This window comes from Echeneis naucrates, chromosome 17, assembly GCF_900963305.1.
Source record: "Echeneis naucrates chromosome 17, fEcheNa1.1, whole genome shotgun sequence".
Taxonomy (NCBI): Eukaryota; Metazoa; Chordata; class Actinopteri; order Carangiformes; family Echeneidae; genus Echeneis; species Echeneis naucrates.
The window spans coordinates 2,710,055-2,730,988 of NC_042527.1; the positions used below are offsets into that span (position 1 = coordinate 2,710,055).

Consider the following 20,934-nt stretch of genomic DNA (forward strand, 5'->3'; position numbering starts at 1 on the left):
TAAAAGAAACATTGGAACAATCTTTAAACACAAACACGCTCACTCAATATACGCAATAACTTGTACTGTGTAATAACTTTTTCTGTGTCATGTGTCATACTTGACCTATTGATACTTAAATACATATTTAAATGAGACTTATGTACTCATGGAAAAATGTAAAGGTAGTCAGATGATGACTGATCCTTAAAAACCCCCTAACCAAAACATTTTGAATGCCTAAAAATGCTCTATTTTTGACTATTTTTTGATTGAAATTGCTTTCCCACAAAAAAAATGTTTAAAAAAGCTCTCAAAGAGGCTAAAAACACGTCCACTATTTCTCCCTCATTGCAAAATCCAGGTTTTATGAATATTCATGAGCATGCAAATGCATCAGACTTGTGCCCGCCCACCGCTGCTGCCTGATCTGGGTTGCTTGGTAACGGCAGTGCACTGCATCAGCTCTCAACCGCTCAGAAAAGCATCATGCTTCAAGATGAGCTTCGTGGCAAAACCCATCCATTTTTGCACCAGGTTCAAGAAGCAGCAGTCCTCAAAATGCTTTCTGCAGACTCATGTTTTAGCTGGAATGTTTTCAGGGACATTATCATTCCAAATAAATTGCAACCATTTCTCCTGCGTGGTATGATCCTTTGGTAAAAGATGAAGGCTGGTATCACGATTAGCCTCTCCACACCCAAAGACAGAGCAAGCATTCGCCATTGTTGTCTGTTTTACGTTGCTCCTGCATTCCAGTCTTTGCATATATTATGTAAATGAACTGGGAAAGAAAATCCACTAGGATTTGCTAGGATTTGTAACATATGAAATCCAACTGAGGAGCTGAAAAACTGAATCCAACTTTTTCAGATCTGGTTTTGAAACTGCATTTTCAAATCTAAAATTCTCAGTTATGGCGCGTACTAGAGACTTTGCAGCTGAAATGTCTTTAAGCAGAACCCAAACACTACATAGACGTTAATAATTTGAAAAACTAAATTTTTGGGTTAGTGGGTCTTTAAAGGTTTAGGCAGTGTGAGCAAAGGGTTAGTTGAAGCAATTAACCATTACTTCAAAATTGTTTGATCTACCAAACACATTTTTAATTCAGCATTTCAAGTAAGCAGCTACATATACATTAAAAGACACTTAGATGAATCCTGTGCCTATATTACTGCATTGTAACCCACATGCCTTTGCTTGTTGTTTTAAAGGGTGAGAGGCTATGCCACGTAGCATGGTGTTCCTGCTGGATTGAAACACAAGCTGCCAAATAGGTGGACCAGCCTTTATGATGAGGTGAGCTGAGCTAAAACATACATACACACATACAGTGCCATAATGTTATTATTTTCAGTGAAAGCAAGGGACTGTAATCATGTGATGACATTGAAATATAAAGTTGTGTGTCATCTGCATACATTTGATAAGCAACATTATGGTGCTCTATAATCTGAGCTAGGGACAACATGTAGATATCCTGTACTCACTATGCTTTCATGCCCCCTACCCAAACCAGGGTCTGTATCCCATCCCTACTTTTATCTCCACCTCTTCTATTTCTCTCCCCTACCCTAACCAGGGTCTATATCCCCGCCCCGCTTTCACTGGTGCAGTTGGTGAGAGGTCAGAGTAGTTGACGGAAGTGCTGTGTGAGATAGTTGTCTTTGTATGAGGAGCGGTGATGGCTGGCATTAGGGGGGGGTGACTCTGGAACCCCAGTGTTCACTGTCTAGCCTCCTGGAGGTGTTGAAGGCCTAACTTGACGAAACACAAAAGGAGGTTTCCACCTGATGACCCCAAAGACATGATAGCTATCACTGCTCATATTATCTTCAGGGAACAGAGGGGCAGGGTTCGTTGTTAGGGAGTTAGACAATGAGTCTGGTCCATTTTTTGTCACATAAGTTTCTTGTGTTTACTCTAAATTGAAAAGAAGTGGTCCAAGAATGGAATCTTGCAGCACTCCACACTTAATCTTTTTTCTTTCAGACACGTTCGCTAATTGACATGAAGTAGTCCCTATCTTGTAAATAGGATTTGAACCAGTGCAGTACAGTGCCAGTAAGCCCCACTCACTTTTCCATTCTGTCAATCAGTATGTCATGATCAACCATATTAAAGACAGCACTACGATTTAATAATACCAAGACTGAAATTTTGGAGGCATCATTATTCAGATGTATATCACTTAAAACTTTGATAAGTACAGTCTCAGTGCTGTGGTGTGAACAAAATCCAGACTGAAGTGCATTAAAAAGATTGTTCTGCATCACAAAAGCATGTATTTGTTGAAGAACAATCCTTTCAACAACTTTTCCTAGAAAGGGAAGATTTGATATTGGCCTGCAGTAACTTATTACTGAAGCATCCAGATTGGTCTTTTTTAGGAGTGGTTTTATTACTGCAGTTTTCAGGGCTTGAAGAAACTGACCGGGCTGGAGAGAATTATTTATAATCTGCAACACATCTGGAGCTATGTAATTGACATTTCTTAAAAGATTTGTTGGCAGAATATCAAGGCAGCATGTTGTGGATTTGAACGTGATACAGTTTCCATGGGAGCTATATGATCAAGATGGCTAAAATGTGCTAGATTAACTGGAGAGCAAGAAGGCACAAGTGGAGTTACCATTTTGCCTGAGCTGGAGCTGCATACTGTTTGTCTTATCCTTGAAAAAAAAAAAAAAAACGAAACACAAAAAAGAATGTGAAAAGGTAATGTAGGGGAAAGACAAGGTCCAGAGACCTTGTCTCTGTTCATGCGTCAATATGAGAGTCAGGTCATCAGGACCTGCTCTGGCGCCTAACAAGTCAAAACAATAAGTAGAAGATATCTGGGTGCCAGGGAAGAGAACTACACTGCACATACAGACAGAGCTGCACAATCACTATGGCTGAAGTTCAAGATAAGGGTGAAGGCTATCCACACAACGCACACACGTAACCTGTCCTAGGTATAAGAAGCATGTCAGATGTTTTTCTGGTTGGTTCTGTCTCTGACTACGTTGTTAGTAGGGCTGATGTGAATACAGAGATTCCCCATCTGACACCTGTGTCCGCACAACCTGACTTTCTCTTTTCCACCTCTTTCTGCCACAACATAATTGGTGACCCCAACGTGATTGAGTTTGGATCCTGGGCTGAGAGGGAGGCCGCCGCGTCCCGCACCGAACAAAGCTACAGCACAAGGTAGGTTAAATTAAATCTACACTAGTATACTTGCTGTGGGGGATGACGGCTAAAGTCTCGGCTATTGTGGATGGACTTGAAATGAATATCCTTGAACTGAGGCTATTAGAGCAAAAACATTGTTGAAGCGTTGTTGAAGGAAAGAGTGGTGGAGGATGAGAGGGGGATGCAGGCTCCAGGTGAGCTCCACCTCGTGGAGGTTCTGCCAGCAAATTCTGTAAAAGTGTGTGTTGTGTTATTATGGTTATGTATTTATGAGAAGCACGGAAGGTGCTCTGTGGCAGCTTGATCAACGTAGGTGTAAATTCCGTTTTGGCTGATTGGACATATCTGGCGGTGCGACTGGCCAGTCTTAGTGCTTGGATAGGCTGTCTGAGAGAAAAGAGGGACGAGTTGGGTCCCTGTTATGTGTTAGAAAAGTTACCACAGAATGGAGCCGGGGATGCTCGAGCTGTGTGCTGTGGAAATAAGAGTTTTGAGAAGCGCTGAATGATAAGTGCGTTTGTGGTGGTTTGTGTGTGTGTGATAACTGCAGGCTCAGGATTTAAATGAGATGAGATAAATGAGTGCACCGTGAGCTATGCTGTAAATCGGTGGGGCTATGGTGAAGTCTTTGGGCGGCAGTTCTCTTAACCGGGGAACCCCAAACCAAATTGTACTTACCTATTAACAAATATGTATGAAGAAGAGTATCATAGCTCATCCACTAGTCAAGGAACGGAACTTAACAGATGCATTTCAGTAACAGTGCAAAGAAAAATAGTAAGAAGCTGCTAAGGTGCGACCTATAAATTCAATTTCGTCCAAGAAAATCAGTCAGATCCTCAGCCCTGGATTGGGGCAATTTATAATTGATTAAGTTATAATTATAATACCTGTGTATAACTCCTAGCTAAGAGTGAATAGACACACATACTGTTTAAGGTAATGTGCTCATTGTGGAGTTGTGGTCAGTCAAGTGATGAGGGATGAACTCTTCTAGGAAAGAGGTTCTGTTCCTAGTACCATGTTGACACTCCTGACATGAAAAGTTCAGCTAATGCATTAGAATTGTTGTATTATTTCCACATGCTTGTGCAATGAAGACTTGATTGCTGCCAGTATATGCAAAGAAGAACAGCTTACACAGTCGCTCACATATAGGCTGGAAACCATTTAATTTCATTATTCAGTGTTTGAATTTTTTTATGAAAATGTGTTGTGTTGATGGTTCACAGTTCAAGGTGTGACTTGAGAAGTTGGTTGCCAGACGGGAAGGGGCCATGGGGGAATTTTCCTGAAAGATTTTTCACTCCCATACATCTCTGAAGTTGTGAAAAGTCTCATGTATTCCAAAAAAGAAATTCAAACCTTCAAGACTAAAGTGACGGTGACATCTGGTGGACAAATGAAGCCATCGCAACATCTAAAGCGCACAACTGAAGCACAGGCACTGATTCAATCCCATAACAGCAATAAAAGTTCAGAAAAGTCTGTGTGGTCATTCAAATATTTTGTTCATTCATACCTAATAATGATTACATCATCATTACAATAAAATATGCAGATGCCCACCCCCATACTCTAAAACACATCCCAAATTAACCCAAAGAATAAATTCAAATTATATTAAGGATTAAATGTTGGTTAAGGGTTTATTTAAAGCTTTGAGCTTTATTTAAAAACTATACTAAAAGTCCCTAACAGGTTTAGAGATCCTTCTGACTTTGCAAATGATCATGGTGTTTAATTCAAAAACATTGTGTTTTTAAGAAAAACCTTTAAAGATAATGGTTTGTCATTTGGGGACTTGTATGGTTGATTTGGAATGATTATTCAGAGAAGCAGACAAGTTATTTGTCTTCACGGCTTTTCATTGAGAAGTATAACTTTTTCTACTGTCAAAGGCTTCATTTGGAAAATATGCTTTCACAGGGAACAGATGATGCTAGGATTCACAGATACTTGCATGCAAGTTTCCACAGCGTAGGATATAAAGTCTTTCGTACAACCCAGTACTTCAGGGGATCCTCTGCTCTTGTCAGAATTTGTTCACGTATTGTTAACACATACATTAATACAGTATATACATATATATTTAGCTTACTGTCAGGATTTCCAGTGTTGACAGGGTCACTGGTTTGCTGGGTATGATTGTCATCATGCCTGACACGCAAGTGTTGCAGCTTAGATGATGTGTTGTTGCTGTAAGACAACTCTTGTGTGCAGAGCAAACACTGCACCTACAAGCAATTGTAATTTTGTGACCCATTTAAAAATTAAAAATACAATTCAATTATGGAGACATAAAATGTATGTCATAAATCTATGCAGAAGCTGCAGCCAACAATGGCAGCAAAATTTTGCATTTTACCAAAGATGCTATACTGGTCAGGTTGGATGTATTGGGTATGGAAAAAAATGATTAATAATATTTCTAAAGTATAAATGATCAGTTAAGCATACCTGGGGTCTTGTGTGCATTCCATGAATGCACCACTATGTGAAGTCCAATATGGCTTACTTGACATGTCAGATTTGAGATGCAGAATCTTTGCAGAATAGTTTACACAATTGTTCACCTCCGGCCACAACCTCTCCACTCAAAGGTTCTGTTGATCAAAAGTCCAAATTATGTTTTTAGGTGAAAGGGAAATGCAAAAGCAGAAAACATACATTTTTGATAAAAAAAAAATCGGAATAATCTTAATACTTAATACAGTGTCGGTCAAGTTACTCTGAAACAGTAACTAGTGACTTTACTAGTTACTTTACTATAACTCGCCTCCCCCTCCCGAAGAAAGACAATGTATTTTGAATGTAAATTAGTATTTTATTAAAATATTTGGGCACACAGAAGCCTAGGCTAAGTTAAGGGTATGCAAAAAAATAATGGTTTGTAGAAATGGGGCCAGACAGCATGGCAGTGTAGTGGTTAGCGCTGTCGCCCCACAATAAGAAGGTCGCTGGTTCGGTTCAGGGCCTGGGTCCTTTCTGTGGACATGGACGTATAGGTTAACTGGACACGTTAAATTGGCTGTATGTGTGAATACGAGTGTGAGTGGTTGTTTGTCTCTGTTTGTCCTTGTGTGTTGGCCCTGTGATGGACGGGCAGGGTGTACAGCGCCCCTTGCTGGCTCCAGCAGCCCCACAATACAGATAAAGCGGCTGAAGGTGTGTGAGAGAGAGAAAAGGGGCCTAATGTTAAATAGACCACTGATTTAGTTTTGACTTGACAGTTGTTTTTGCTAAAACACGAAGACTACTAAAACAAGTGAGCGTACAGCTGGCTATGCTATGCTTCAAAAGTTTTTTCAACAAAGGGTCTAATGTTGACAGGCTACATTTATGGTGAACTTGTGAAAGAGGGCTCTAAAACACTACAACCACTGCGAAATTCGCATAATCATTTATAAAATAGGATAATAGAATAATATTTCACTTTGAAATATTATTGACACATATGACACTTTGAAGTGCTCTTGAAGTGCGCATTTGATAGCCTTTCATCCTTGCATAACTCATCAAAATGTATTTTGGAAATGATGGCGGAATACCCCATGACTGAGAAAGATTTTGGGCAGTTTCTTTAAGGCTGTGAAACTCCCCTCTGAGTGACACATGGGTCTCGGATGCACTGGCGAGATATTTGCTTACCTGCAAGATATCAGCGTTCGGTTTTTGTACACTTTGTTAAACAGTGTTGATCGTTTCCTGAATTTTACCCTGTATCACAGTTTGAAGGACAAATTCTAAATTTTTCATGCTGTGTTTAAGTCCCTTGGCCCTCACGTCTGGGTAACGAAAGCGGAGTGAGCGCACAGTATCATTTCTGGATGCCCTGCGCGTTGGTTGCCCTGTCACTTTGAACTGTGACTCAAGAACTTGCCATCTTTTAATACTACCACTGAAGAAAACATATAATTTCTGTACAGTATCATAGTATTCTTTTGTCACATTTTGGCATGCATCATTCAGGACCAGGTTTAGATTTTGAGACACACAGTGAATATACACTCACCGGCCACTTTATTAGGTACACCTGTCCAACTGCTTGTTAACACTTAATTTCTAATCAGCCAATCACATGGCGGCAACTCAGTGCATTTAGGCATGTAGATATGGTCAAGACAATCTCCTGCAGTTCAAACCGAGCATCAGTATGGGGAAGAAAGGTGATTTGAGTGACTTTGAACGTGGCATGGTTGTTGGTGCCAGAAGGGCTGGTCTGAGTATTTCAGAAACTGCTGATCTACTGGGATTTTCACACACAACCATCTCTAGGGTTTACAGAGAATGGTCCGAAAAAGAAAAAATATCCAGTGAGCGGCAGTTCTGTGGGCGGAAATGCCTTGTTGATGCCAGAGGTCAGAGGAGAATGGCCAGACTGGTTTGAGCTGATAGAAAGGCAACAGTGACTCAAATAACCACCCGTTACAACCAAGGTAGGCAGAAGAGCATCTCTGAACGCACAGTACGTCGAACTTTGAGGCAGATGGGCTACAGCAGCAGAAGACCACACCGGGTGCCACTCCTTTCAGCTAAGAACAGGAAACTGAGGCTACAATTTGCACAAACTCATGGAAATTGGACAAGAGAAGATTGGAAAAACGTTGCCTGGTCTGATGAGTCTCGATTTCTGCTGCGACATTCGGATGGTCGGGTCAGAATTTGGCGTCAACAACATGAAAGCATGGATCCATCCTGCCTTGTATCAATGGTTCAGGCTGGTGGTGGTGGTGTAATGGTGTGGGGAATATTTTCTTGTCACTCTTTGGGCCCCTTGGTACCAATTGAGCATCGTTGCAACACCACAGCCTACCTGAGTATTGTTGCTAACCATGTCCATCCCTTTATGACCACAATGTACCCAACTTCTGATGGCTACTTTCAGGAGGATAATGCGCCATGTCATAAAGCTGGAATCATCTCAGACTGGTTTCTTGAACATGACAATGAGTTCACTGTACTCAAATGGCCTCCACAGTCACCAGATCTCAATCCAATAGAGCATCTTTGGGATGTGGTGGAACGGTAGATTCGCATCATGGATGTGCAGCCGACAACTGCAGCAACTGTGTGATGCCATCATGTCAATATGGACCAAACTCTCTGAGGAATGCTTCCAGCACCTTGTTGAATCTATGCCACGAAGAATTGAGGCAGTTCTGAAGGCAAAAGGGGGTCCAACCCGTTACTAGCATGGTGTACCTAATAAAGTGGCCGGTGAGTGTAGATGGCATAAGGTTCCCTTTCCAAAACTTGTTTTTGCAACTCAGAGTATGTGCCACTCATTGTAGCTGCCACATCGTAACTCTGTCCTCCGCATTTATTTCGAGATATTCCTTTCTTCTCTAAAAGTCCAACAATCTCTATCTCCAAACCAGATGCACTTTGATTGTGGACTACGTGGAAACGAACAAAGCTTTCATTTATTTTCACCTCTAAAGGATTATCGTTTTCATCTTTCGGACTGGTAACATATCGAATCACCTGACTCCATTGATCTACTTTAGAAATGTCTTGAGTTGTGTCCATTATTACAGAATCAAATTTTGTTTCATGGATTTCTTTCACTATTTTGTCTTGGACTTTTTGCGCTATAACAGAGATAATTTTGTTTTGAATTTTTGGGCTCAAGTATTTCGTTTTACTTTTACTGGTAATCAACCTCTGTAATACAGGGTCATACTGGCCAAGAAGTTCCGTAACGGACAAAAAGTTTCCGCTGTTTATTTCTCCAAATTTCTCACAACCTGCATGGAAAGCGGAGCAAAAGGTTCAGCGCCTCATTGTCTTTCTCTTCACTGTGAGGACACCTGCTGATCCGAACCTGTGGCTGAACTCTAGACATTAAGATAAGTGTAGGAACACTGCTGCTTCGCTTACCCTCGGTGTACGGTGGCTGTTTGCTGGAGATTGCTATATGGACTGTCTGCTTCGCTTGCCACCATTGCTACTACTTGCTACGGTGGCGGCTCCCTCTCTGGGCGGCGGGCCTTAGTAGGAGTGTGTGTTGGTGAGGACGGAGAGAGTGGATGAATGGTCAGTCATATCTGGCTGTGTGGATGAGTGAGTGTGTGTGGGAATTGGTTGGTTGTTTATCCTTTAGTTTTTATTTCAATTGAATGATTGCGTCCACTTGTTAAGTTGGTAACTGTGGCCAGCGACCTTTTCTTTGTTTGTCCTTTTTGTTTTTGTTTTGTTTGCTAAGTTGTTAACCAGCTAATGATTTAATGATTTTTGTTTCATTGCGTGTACAGTAATCCTGGATTTTGGTTTTCTGTACACCTCAACCTTTGCTGTGCATGTGTTACGTCTGAGTGAGGTGTTTCTTTTTTTTTAGGTTGGATTTCCTCACCCCCACACTCCCCACTGTTGGTAAGCCTCGCCCATTAGAGTTAACTTGAAATATAAAAACACCAGGCATTTTTTTTGTTTTTTTGTGTTGTATAAAAATAACAAAATAAATCTCTTTTTAATTTTTTGGATTTTTGATTGCCAATTGAAAATACAAAGAACGAATGATACATGGATTCAGGAAAATCTAAAATCAGCCATATCAGATCACTGCAGGATAAATAACCACATCATGGATTGGGACAACGCAAAGGTCATCGGAGCAAAAAGTAACTAATTGAAACGTTGGCTCAAGGAGGCCATAGCGATCAGGAGGTGGGCCAGGGACACCATCAACTGGGATGAGGGGGCATTCATGCTATCACACACCTGGAATTCTCTCTTCCTGAGACCATTGGGTGGCAGGGGTCATGGACGGCCTGGCTGATCCGTTTGGCATTTGTTAGATTGCCAGGGTACTTATGTACATGTGGTCTCCCACGTGAACGCAAAGCAGAGGATGAAGCACTGCCAAATGTGCTTCCTAAGCAAATTTCCTTTCAAGGCAAAGAATAGGAAATATGATGACACATATCTTGCCTTTGGCTTCACCTGTACAACGGTGAGTAATGAGGAGACACCGCAGTCTGTCTTAATGTGCTAGCTTGTGACAGCTTGAAGCCTAACAAACTTAGACGCCACAAAACATACAGAGCATAAAGACAAGCCAGTTGAGTTTTTCAGAAAAAAACTGCTGTAAAAGCTGCATCTGTACCGGCAAGCGCTCAACTCACCTCATATAAAGTTGCCTACTGAGTGGCAGTGTAAAAAGCTGCAGACAATAGTGGAAGTAATTAATACTTCCCTGCACTATGGACATGGTGTCAATTATGCTTGATGACTCTGTAGCCAGCAAACTAAAGGCTAGTCCTCTGTCCAACAACACCATCGGCAGGTGCATTTATGACAAGTCGAAGGACATAGAGGAGCAGCTTAATGATAAGGTGCATGACAGCCGCTTTTCTCTGCAGATGGATGAAGCCACTGACAGTAACAAAGACTGTTTACTGATAACTTATGTCAGATTCATAGATGGAGATGACATGAGGGAGAAATTGCTTTTCTGCAAACAAATTCCTGACAGAGCCAAGGCAGAGGAACTGTTCAAAATCATTGACACTTACTTGAAAGAGGCCGGTCTGAAATGGGAGGACTGTGTGGGGATCTGCACAGACGGGGTGCAAGCTATGGCTGGGAAACAAGGTGGGGTTTCCCCAATGTGCGGTGGACACACTACATGTTACACCGTGAAGCACTGGCGTCCAAACAGCTGAGTCCCGAGCTGAATGATGTAATTACCAACGTCATTGCCACAGTGAACTACATAAAACACGACCCGTCAAAGCCCAGACTTTTTTGGCACTGTGCGAGGAAATGGGTACCGACCACACAGCTGTTTTCATAGCGTGGGAAGGTGCTGTCCAGGGTCTTTAAACTGCGAGATGAAATCTGCATCTTTTTGGAGGAAGAGGGCAGTGATCTTACCCACAATTTTTCCTGTAACAAGTTTCTCATGAAACCTGCACACCTCAGTGACATGTTTCTGAAACTCAATGAAGTGAATTTGCAGTTGCAGGGCACAAATACACACCTCCCACATCTGGCAGATAAAATCACATCATTCATCAGAAAACTTGCAATGTGGCTGCAGTGAGTAAAAGATGGAAATGTGGACTCATTTGAGAACCTGAAATCATTCATTGAAGACAACAAGTTGCAGAAGTGATCCCATGCATGGATGCACACATCTATGCCCTTCAGAAACATTTCCAGAGATATTTCCTGATGCAGGATCCCAAAGAATATGATCCTGACCCCTTCAGTGCAACACCACCTGCCAACTTCAGCACATCAGAGTAGGAACGGTTTATTGATGTCACCTCTGATTCAACAATGAGACTGCAATTTCAGTCAAAGACACTGGCTGCATTTTGGATCGGAATGAAGAAAGATTACCCACTGCTGGGTAAAAGAGCCCTGGCCATACTTTTTCCTTTTGCCACATCCTACCTATGTGAGATGCTGTGACCTCAATCAAAACAAAATACAGATCAAAGCTGGACATTGAAAATCAACTCAGAGTGGCAATATCAAAACTGCAACCCAGATTTGAGAAGATCTGCAGCATGAAGCAGGCCCACATCAGTCACTGAAAAGATGTGAGGATTAAAGGTGTCATTTTTGCACAACAAACCCTTAGGTTTTTTTTTTCCTCTCAGGGAGTTGGTCATGTTTTAAAACCCATTTTTTGCAAAGAGGCAGTTTTTCAAAAATGTATTAATAGCAATGTTGAATATTAAAAAAAGAAACCTGAACATAGCAGTTAAGGTGCTTGAAAACAGTTACACTTAAAATAATTACATTGTTAAGGTTTGTTATTTGCACCAATATTTTGTAAAATATTGGTGCAAGCTTTGGCCATAATTCTTTGTAGAATTCTGTAGGGAAACCATCTGGTCCCGGGGCTTTCTTGTTTGGCATGTTCTTGAAGTTCATGAAATCGGTAACTCCAGAGCCACTATTTGGTCTTGATTTAATTTCAACTGAGCTCAGAAAGTTTTCAGTGCTGGCTGGCTGGCTGGATGGATGGATGGATGGATGGATAGATGGATAGATGGATAGATAGATATACTTTATTTATCCCAGGCTGGGAAATTGCAGTGTAGCAGCAGCATTACACACAGGGACATCAAACAACATGGGATAAGAATAAAAATATATACACTAAAGAACAAATTATACATAATAAATATCAAAATAGCAAGCAAAAGCAATAGAAATAAAAATGTTTTGTACAAAGGAAAAAGTATAAGGAGAACTGTGTGTAACTGTTTGTAAAGAATAAAGTGCGCAGTGATTGTAAGTGATGACCAGAGTTATTTTAGCTGTTATTATACAGTGTGATGGCATGTGGCAGGAAAGATTTCCTGTATCTGTCTCTTCGACAACGGAGCTGCAGCAGCCTGTGGGAGAAGCTGCTCCGCTGTCGGTCCACTGTGTAATGGAGAGGTGCTGCTCATTATCCATAATGGATAACATTTTGTTCAGGTTCCTCTTCTCCACGACAGTCTCAAAGGAGTCCAGTCTATGACCAAGTACTGAGCCAGTCTTCTTGACGATCTTGTCAGGTCTGTTGGTGTCGCTGGCTCTGATGCTGCTGCCCCAACATGCAACAGCAAAGAAGATGGTGCTGGCAACAGCAGACTGAGAAGATCTCCAACATTCTTGTACACAGACTCTGTGTTAGATTTCCAGTCCAGTCTGTTGTTGATCACCACTCCCAGGTATATGTAGTCCTCCACCTCCTCTACCACCTCCCCTCTGATCCTTAGTGGCTGTGAAAGTGTCTTCTTCCTCCTGAAGTCGATCACCATCTCTCTGGTCTTGTTGATGTTCAGACCACTCTACAAAGTTGCCTATCAGTGTCCTGTACTCCCCCTCCCCTCCCTCTCTTATAAACCTGACAACAGCTGAGTCATCAGAGAACTTCTGCAGGTGACATGACTTAAGAGTTGTACTTAAAGTCAGTGGTGTATAAGGTGAAGAGGAAGGGAGCTCCTGTATCACTGACCACCACATCAGACAGCACACTGCCCAGACGGACAAACTGTGGCCGGCCTGTCAAGTAGTCAGTAATCCAGGAGATCACTGCGTCGTCAACACCAATCACCTGCAGCTTCTCACCCAGTAGCAGAGGCTGAATGGTGTTGAAAGCACTGGAGAAATCAAAGAATGTGATCCTGACAATGCCTCCCCCACCACCCAGATGCATATGGGCTCGTTGCAGCAGGCAAATCACAGCGTTGTCGACTCCTAAATGGGGCTGATAGGCAAACTGCAAAGGGTCCAGAAACGTCCTCACCTGTGGCCTCAGCTGGGCTAGGACCAGTCTCTCCAGGACCTTCATCACATGGGATGTGAGGGCGATTGGTCTGTAGTCAGGTGGGTTGGATGGTCTCGGCTTCTTGGGGACTGGAACCAGGCAGGACGTCTTCCACAGCATTGGGACTTTCTCCTGACTCAGGCTCCGGTCGAACAAATGTCTCAGTACAGGAGACAGCTGGCTGGAACAGGCCTTCAGGATCCTGGGTGTGATGCCATCAGGGCCTGCTGCCATTTGCCGGTTCAGTCTCTCCAGCTGCCTCTTTACCTGGCCTGCAGTCACCGTTGGGTGGTTGATGCTGGTTTCCTCAGTGGGGGAAGGGGGGGAGTAGGAGGTGGAGGATATGTCCTCAGTTGGGGAAGTGAAGAGGGAGGAGAAAGAGGGGGGGGCAGATGGAGAGGTGATGTTGGGGGTGGTGCTAGCCATTTGGGACAGTGTGGGTGTGTGGGGGGCAGGGGGTGTCTGAGAGGTGTCAGGAGGTGAGCTGAAGCTGTTAAAAAACTGATTAAACTGGTTTGCTCTGTCCAGGCTCCCTGATGTCTGCCTGTCTTTCCCTTCATCCCTGTGATGTGCTTAATTCCCGTCCACACATCCTTCACACTGTTTTGCTGGATTTCCAGCTTCCTCCTGTAATTGTCCTTGCATGTCCTCAGCATATCTCTGAGTCCATGCTGCACTCCTCTGCTCCTCTCTGTCTCCAGACCTGAAAGCCCTTTTCTTCTCGTTCAGAAGTGCCTTCAGGTCGCTGGTGATCCAGGGCTTGTTGTTGGAGAAGCAGCACAGGGTCCGGGCTGGCATGGTGGTGTCCTCACAGAATCTGATGTACTCAGTGATGCAGTCAGTCATCTCGTCAAATGTCCTGCAGTGCTCACTGTCCTGGTGCACATGGGTTGTCTTCTCACCAGAGGGACATACTTGGGAGTCATCCTGACTAAGTTCTGACCTGCCGGGGGGGCTGTGGCGTCATATGCATCAATGGCATTGGCATAGAGGAGATCCAGCGTTTTATTTTCTCTGGTGGGGCAGTCGATGTATTGGTGAAAGTTATTTAAAGTTTTGTTCAGTGATGCATGATTAAAATCACCTTAAATAACCATGACTGCATCTGAGTGTTCAGTCAACAGTTTAGCAGCTGTTGACTGATGACTGCATCAGCTGATGGGGGGGATGTAAACAGCATTAACAATGGTGGCTGTGAACTACCTCTGTAAATAATACGGGCGCATTCCCACAGCCAGCAGTTCAATGTCTGGGTTACAGAGACGTTCCTTCACGTTAACATGTTCGGGATTGCACCACCTCTCACTCACATAAAGTGCAAGTCTGCCACCTTTTTTCTTCTGACTTTTGGAAAAGTCTCTGTCTCCCCGTACCAAACTGTAACCTGGGACCTCAACGCTGCTGTCCGGGATGTGCGAGTGTAGCCATGTTTCACTGAAGCAAAATATGCTACACTCATGGTATTCCGTCTGGGTCTTCACTTGCGCTGCCAGCTCGTCTGTCTTATTCCCCAAAGACCTCTCGTCCCCCGTTATAATCGCTGGGACCGCTGGTTTGTGTCTTCGCCTTTTTGCCCTTAAAGTAGCCAAGTCCAAACTAACCAGTGACAGACAGAAATTTACAATGTTGAGGAACAGAGTGACAAGGCACCTGAGATCATTGATAACTGTCATGGTGACTCAAAGTCACTGTGGAGTCAAATCAACAAACTGGTAAAAATGTTTCCATGAAGAAAATAACTCAATTAAAGATCAATTATACAATTCTGCAGAATCCAGCTGATGTGGCACAGGCACTTAACAACTACTTTGTTGAATCAGTTGAAACTATAGCACAAAGTTTTCCCATTAAGCCTAGCGATGTATGTGTGGAGGACCAAAAGGGACAGAATGAAATATATAAATAAATCTTTAAAAAACTACTTGAATGTGTCATTAATTAATTAAAATACCAGTTAATGTAATGGAAAAAATAGATAATTATTCAATTAATTATATTATTAATAATTTAACTATGTATTTAATTTCATGGTCCTGTTGCAGTGCTTCATGAATTAATTTTATCTGTCAAATTCACCCATCAAAGTCAGTGGGTGGGGCTAATGCAATTTGAGTCTCATCGATTGTTTTGTTCAGAAGCCTGGAATTTGAAAACATTGCGGCTACGGACGATGTGCTTCAACTTTCTCTGGAGTTAGTGATAGACATTTTAGACCTTTCAGAGTATGCTAAAGCGGGACCTGCTGACCCAGAGAATGTAGCGTGTAAAACAGAGGAATTTATTGAAGTTGCTGGCATTATTTCCGCACTTTCTGACCAAGATAATGACCATAAATTTAGAAGAAGTACTTCACCGCTTCAGACACAATCACACGACTGACTATTTATTCCTTGCCCATGCCTGCCCGTGTGTCCACCCATTTGATATCCTCAATTATAATGTTTAGTGCTAATTCCCATTTTTCCTTAAAATAATCTGTATTGTGTGAAATGCTAGTTGTCAACCTTTTATATATATTAAATATATGTTTTTTGATGGTAAATGTTTCTCCACAACACCAATAAAATAGTCTTGGGTTTTTTGCCGACTAGCTCCATTTTTTTTATGACTTATAACATAATCTCTTATGTGGAGATACCTATGCCAATCCTCTGATGGAGGGTTAAACTGTTCTTGTAGTTGAGAAAAACATTCAAATTGTGTTCCTTTGAAAAGCTGATTAAATATAAGAAGACCTTTGTCTGGTCACATGCTGCAAAGCATGGCCACCATTGCATGCTGATCCGCACTGTTGACACCATTGCTGTGGTTTTAGCTGTGTTTGCCACAATTGTGGCTGGTATTTGGAACTGGCAAGAGCTTTCGCTACCTGGCAGCCCACCAAATGGCTGCATCCCTCAGACCAGAGATGTCATGTGCCCTTCCAATGTTCCATGCTTTGGCAGGCTTTGACACTGTATCTAGTTTTGCTGGACATGGGAAGAAGGCAACATGGTATACATGGAAATGCCAGAACTGCCAGATGCATTACTGATGCTGGCAAGTGGACCAAAGGAAATTCCAGATGATGCAATGGACATTATTAAGAGGTTTGTCACACTGCTCTTCCAGTCCATTATTGTTTAGTTTGCTCAGTCTCACACACAGAATGCTGGATCGATAAGTTTTTCTGGATCACATGCATTCTACTATGGATTCTCACCAACTGCTCGAAGCTACTACCAGAGGTCAATGGGTACAGCTTCTCCAACTATGCTCTTTAGTCCTCTGCAACACGAAACCGCCAGTCAATCTCCCTCCAGATATCCGTCCGAGGAAAAAGGTAGACATGGAGGTGTACGCACCAGGCTGAGGAAGCATCCCTTCAGACTTCCTCTCCCCTCCGTTGTACTGGCAAATGTATGTCCCCTCAGTAATAAAATGGACCTACTCCATCCAAAATGCTGAATGGAGCCGGCCTTCAGAGATGCATGCATTATCGTTCTGACAGAAAACTGGCTCTATAGAGATGTCCCAGCCTCTGAGGTAAGTCTAGACAACTTTTCCATCCTGCGGGTTGACAGGACCAGCCAGTGTGGCAAAGACAGAGGCGGAGGCGTCTGCATCTTTGTAAACAAACGATCACACACAATCTGGGTGATTTTAACAACTGCAGACTCGACCGTGCCATGCCATCTTTCCACCAGTACGTGGACATCCCCACGAGGAAGAACAACATCCTAGAATTGGGAACATTTCTGATGCATTGTTTGCTCACGCACACCCCCTCAGTCGGCTACTCTAATCACAATGTCTTCCTGCTGCCACACTACAAACCAGAAATGATATGCATCAAGCCACACATCCACTGCACCGCCATCTGGTTGGAGGATGCCATTACACAACTACAGGGTTCACTTGGCTGCGCAGATTGGGACATTTTTCAGGGTGATCTAAATCACAGATTACATCAATTTCTGTATTTCATGCAACATCCCCATCAGATCTGTCAGGAGATATCCCAACTCCAAACCATGGATCACTCATCACATCAAAAATAGCCTGAGGGAAAAGCACAAAGCTTCTCAGAATCGGACTAATTACTGCCTACTGACACTCCATCTCTCACTTCACTCAGTGGTGCACCAACAACTTCCTGGAGCTGAATGTAGTCAAAACAAAAGAAGTGATCATCCACACTTCACGCACACCGCCCTCTGGACTGGTCCCTACTTCCATCCATAACCAAACAGTTTAACACGTCAGTTTCTTCAAATACTTCAGACTCATCATAGACAATAAACTGACATTTGATCAACACATCACAGAAATTCACAAAAGGTCCCAGCAGAGACTCCATGTCATCCGTAAACTATATACGTGTGTGTGTGTATTCAGATTTTGTCTTTTCATTAACTCAAGGTACAATTATTTTGTATATTCACTGTGCTGAAAATGATCACTGGTAAATTATGTCATCTGGCAAGTGATAATTTTCCTTTTTCTTTTTTTTCTTTTTAAGGAGCAACACAGAAACAGCCAAAGAGGAGAGTGTAGATTGTGAAGGGGAATGTGAGTCAATAAGTATATGTTCTGTTACAATGTAATAACGCTTTTTCCAACTTTAAAATGTCTCTAAATTATATTTGTGGTGCTGAAAACATGAAACAGCTGCTGTAGGGCAGGCCAGTAACCACTAGCAGTCAGTTTTGAAAATGGCTGCCACAGTCACCAGAATAAAAATTTGCAGTGGCCCAGTATCCAGATTCATTCAACATATATTCAGCAATGAGTGATATAACTTAGCCATGCCGCCCCACTATTATTATTATTTCACTCAGTAATTCCTGACAGAACGCTGATCTCCCGACAGTGCTGGGACTTACTGAATTTTACAATGTATGCCCAGATGTGACTGACTATAATTCTAAAGACCCTAATCCTCTGTTGGAGACTTTAATATATAAAATGCACATGGTGTATTGAGTTTTTCACAATTTTATCGCAGCTGTAATATAGGCATATGTGGAGTTAGTAATCAGTGTTTGTACCTTTTTTAAGACAACAACTCCCTCTTGACTTTGGTCATTTGATATGATGTCAAACATGTCACCCTCATCTTCTGGAACAATGAAAAAATCCACCTGCGCATTGCTGTCAGCATCCAAATCATGGACCTGTATGTGGCCGACCACTGAGCCAACAGAAGCAGACTCGGGCACCCAAAGATGGAATATACCTGAAGGAACGACAAAGGCAAGAGAAAAGCAAAATTGCACAATTTAAGAAAGAACTTTGAGACTAATTTTATTAACAAACAAACCAATCAACTAACTGACCCATTGAAATATTACCAGGAATTCTTACTCTTAGCAAAGCGTGGTGGGTTATCGTTGATGTCAGTTAGGGTAATGTTGATGGTGGTGGTAGAAGCCAGTCCCCCAAGCTGACCTTCCATGTCCTTGGCCTGGAGAAGAACTTGGTACTCCCCTTTTACCTCTCGATCCATGTTGCCCAGTGCGGTCCTGATCACTCCTGCAGAAGTAGTGTGTGAGAAAGAGCGTGAGACAGTTTTTTATTTTTTGTTTATTTCATCTATTTGTCAAGGGACCATGTACTATATTAAACATAAATGTTGCTATTTGATGTACTGTACCAGATTTAGCTTAAAGCTAATTCACATCTGCAGTCACACATAAAACATAATTACACAGGGCAGTACATTAGACACTAACACGTGCAAATACACACAAAGAAACGTACAAATAACATATATATGAAATTGGAGACACTATCCATCTATTCTGTAATACCTGTAATGGTCTCATTAGTTCAATCCCCAGATGTCTTATTTTTTGGGGTGCAGTGAGAATATGTAGGTCAATTCTAAAGTTTGCATCACCATGGCTCCCACAACAAAAAGGAAACAGAGTATGAAAGGGCAGGAACCCAAAGAGGCTGCAAAAATGCAAGCCTGGAAAGAACCCTTGCCCATGAAAGTAAAAAGAAAAAAAGAAAAGAAAAAAAAATAATTCCAGGTATTAATAAATGTATTCTGCATCACAGAATAAAAAGCGTTTCTTATTACATTTTATTATCTTATTTCAAGCATCTATCCACAAAAGAAAGAAAAACAAAACGGACTTTGGAACAAGGGAATTGAAGGTGCAAAAATAATAACTTGTTTGTGTTCTGATTGTTGAATGTTTTCATTTTTTAAGGCTCATTTCTACAGCACTCTATATAATAGGTGAAATGCCTTGACTATCAGAATCCACATGCACAATGGTGTCTGAGATGGCAAAGATCATCTTAAATGCTTCATAACATACTAGTGGATCAGAGAAACCCCAGCAGTGGACAGTTAATCCATCTATGATACACAGTGGAAAGATGCAGAAAATCGTTAATTCCCACTGCCTTCAGACTTTACAACTGTTAGAGGGTAATCTACCAAGCAGCAGAAGATGAATAAAGTATTTCTGATTGTGTATCTAAAACAATACCATAAGGTCTGCTGTACTTTTCATATTAGTGAACTTGATCATATTGATTCCAGCAGTTCAAAATATTTACTATGTTGTTTGATCAGGTTCATCAACATGGCAACAGCCAAGTCAATACTGTCTCCAGCTGAACCACTTCATTTCTTCCACCAGCTAACCTGCACAACTGATGGAGATTATGCTGATTGTCACAAATCAACCCTCTCAGGGTCATGATATGTCTCTGGTAACTTCATCTGTTCCTCAGCTCCTTTACCCTTGCCTGTGCTTGCTCACCTAATCATCACTTGCCTACTCATTACAAATAGTCCACAACTTCTCAGCAGTGCCAGATCATCTGCCCTTGCGCAGGACTCTTTAGAACTTCGGAATGATCTCTTACCAACTGTGCCATACTCTGACGTGCCTCCCTTGTCTCTGACGCTGGAAAACTGCCCAGCCTTCTGATCATGACCTTGCCTTTTGCCTGCTCCTCATCTGTTCTCCACTAGCTTGTCTCCCACCCCCAGAGGACTGTGCCGGATTGGATCCTTGCAGTCCTCACAGATATCTTGACTGTTTTCTGGTTGTTGGTTTGACGTTCAACACACATTGCCATCAGCTCCTACCAGCCTTTGTGTTCAAATTCCAATATGTTTTTAGACACCCAAAGCATGTGAGTTTCCTTCTCAATCTCAGTCTATGAGCTCATTCAGTCACCAAAATGACTGACTATTGAAAACTGACTAAAAGAATTCTCATTATTCAGCTGCTGTTGTCACCTCCAGACAGTCCTGCCCTCTGCCAATTTGCCCAAAAATCCAGATAGGCCTTTCCACCAAGCCATCTTCTCAAACTGCGAAGGAACCCACGCAGATAGGAAGGGCTAAATGGTCATTTGAAGATGGGGTTATTTCTAGCTTTGAGGGCCCTATGAAAGATGCTGTTAGGGAGCCCCTAATTTGTCTAACTACAATGGAGAAATTTATAATCCCTTAGATGATCCTCAATCAAGCCACAGCTTCTTGTGGTTTG

General features: G+C 42.2%; 1 protein-coding gene across 1 annotated transcript in view; it reads right to left on the minus strand.

Moving 5' to 3' along the window:
• LOC115057510 (cadherin-12-like) overlaps positions 1-20,934 on the minus strand; it is a 58,162-nt gene that overhangs the window by 9,881 nt on the left and 27,347 nt on the right. Inside the window, exons 5-6 of the mRNA XM_029524662.1 lie at positions 18,782-18,949; positions 18,466-18,653 (exon numbers count right to left, since the gene is read on the minus strand). Of these exons, the coding sequence (XP_029380522.1) occupies positions 18,466-18,653; positions 18,782-18,949 (356 nt within the window). The remainder of the gene's footprint in view (positions 1-18,465; positions 18,654-18,781; positions 18,950-20,934) is intronic.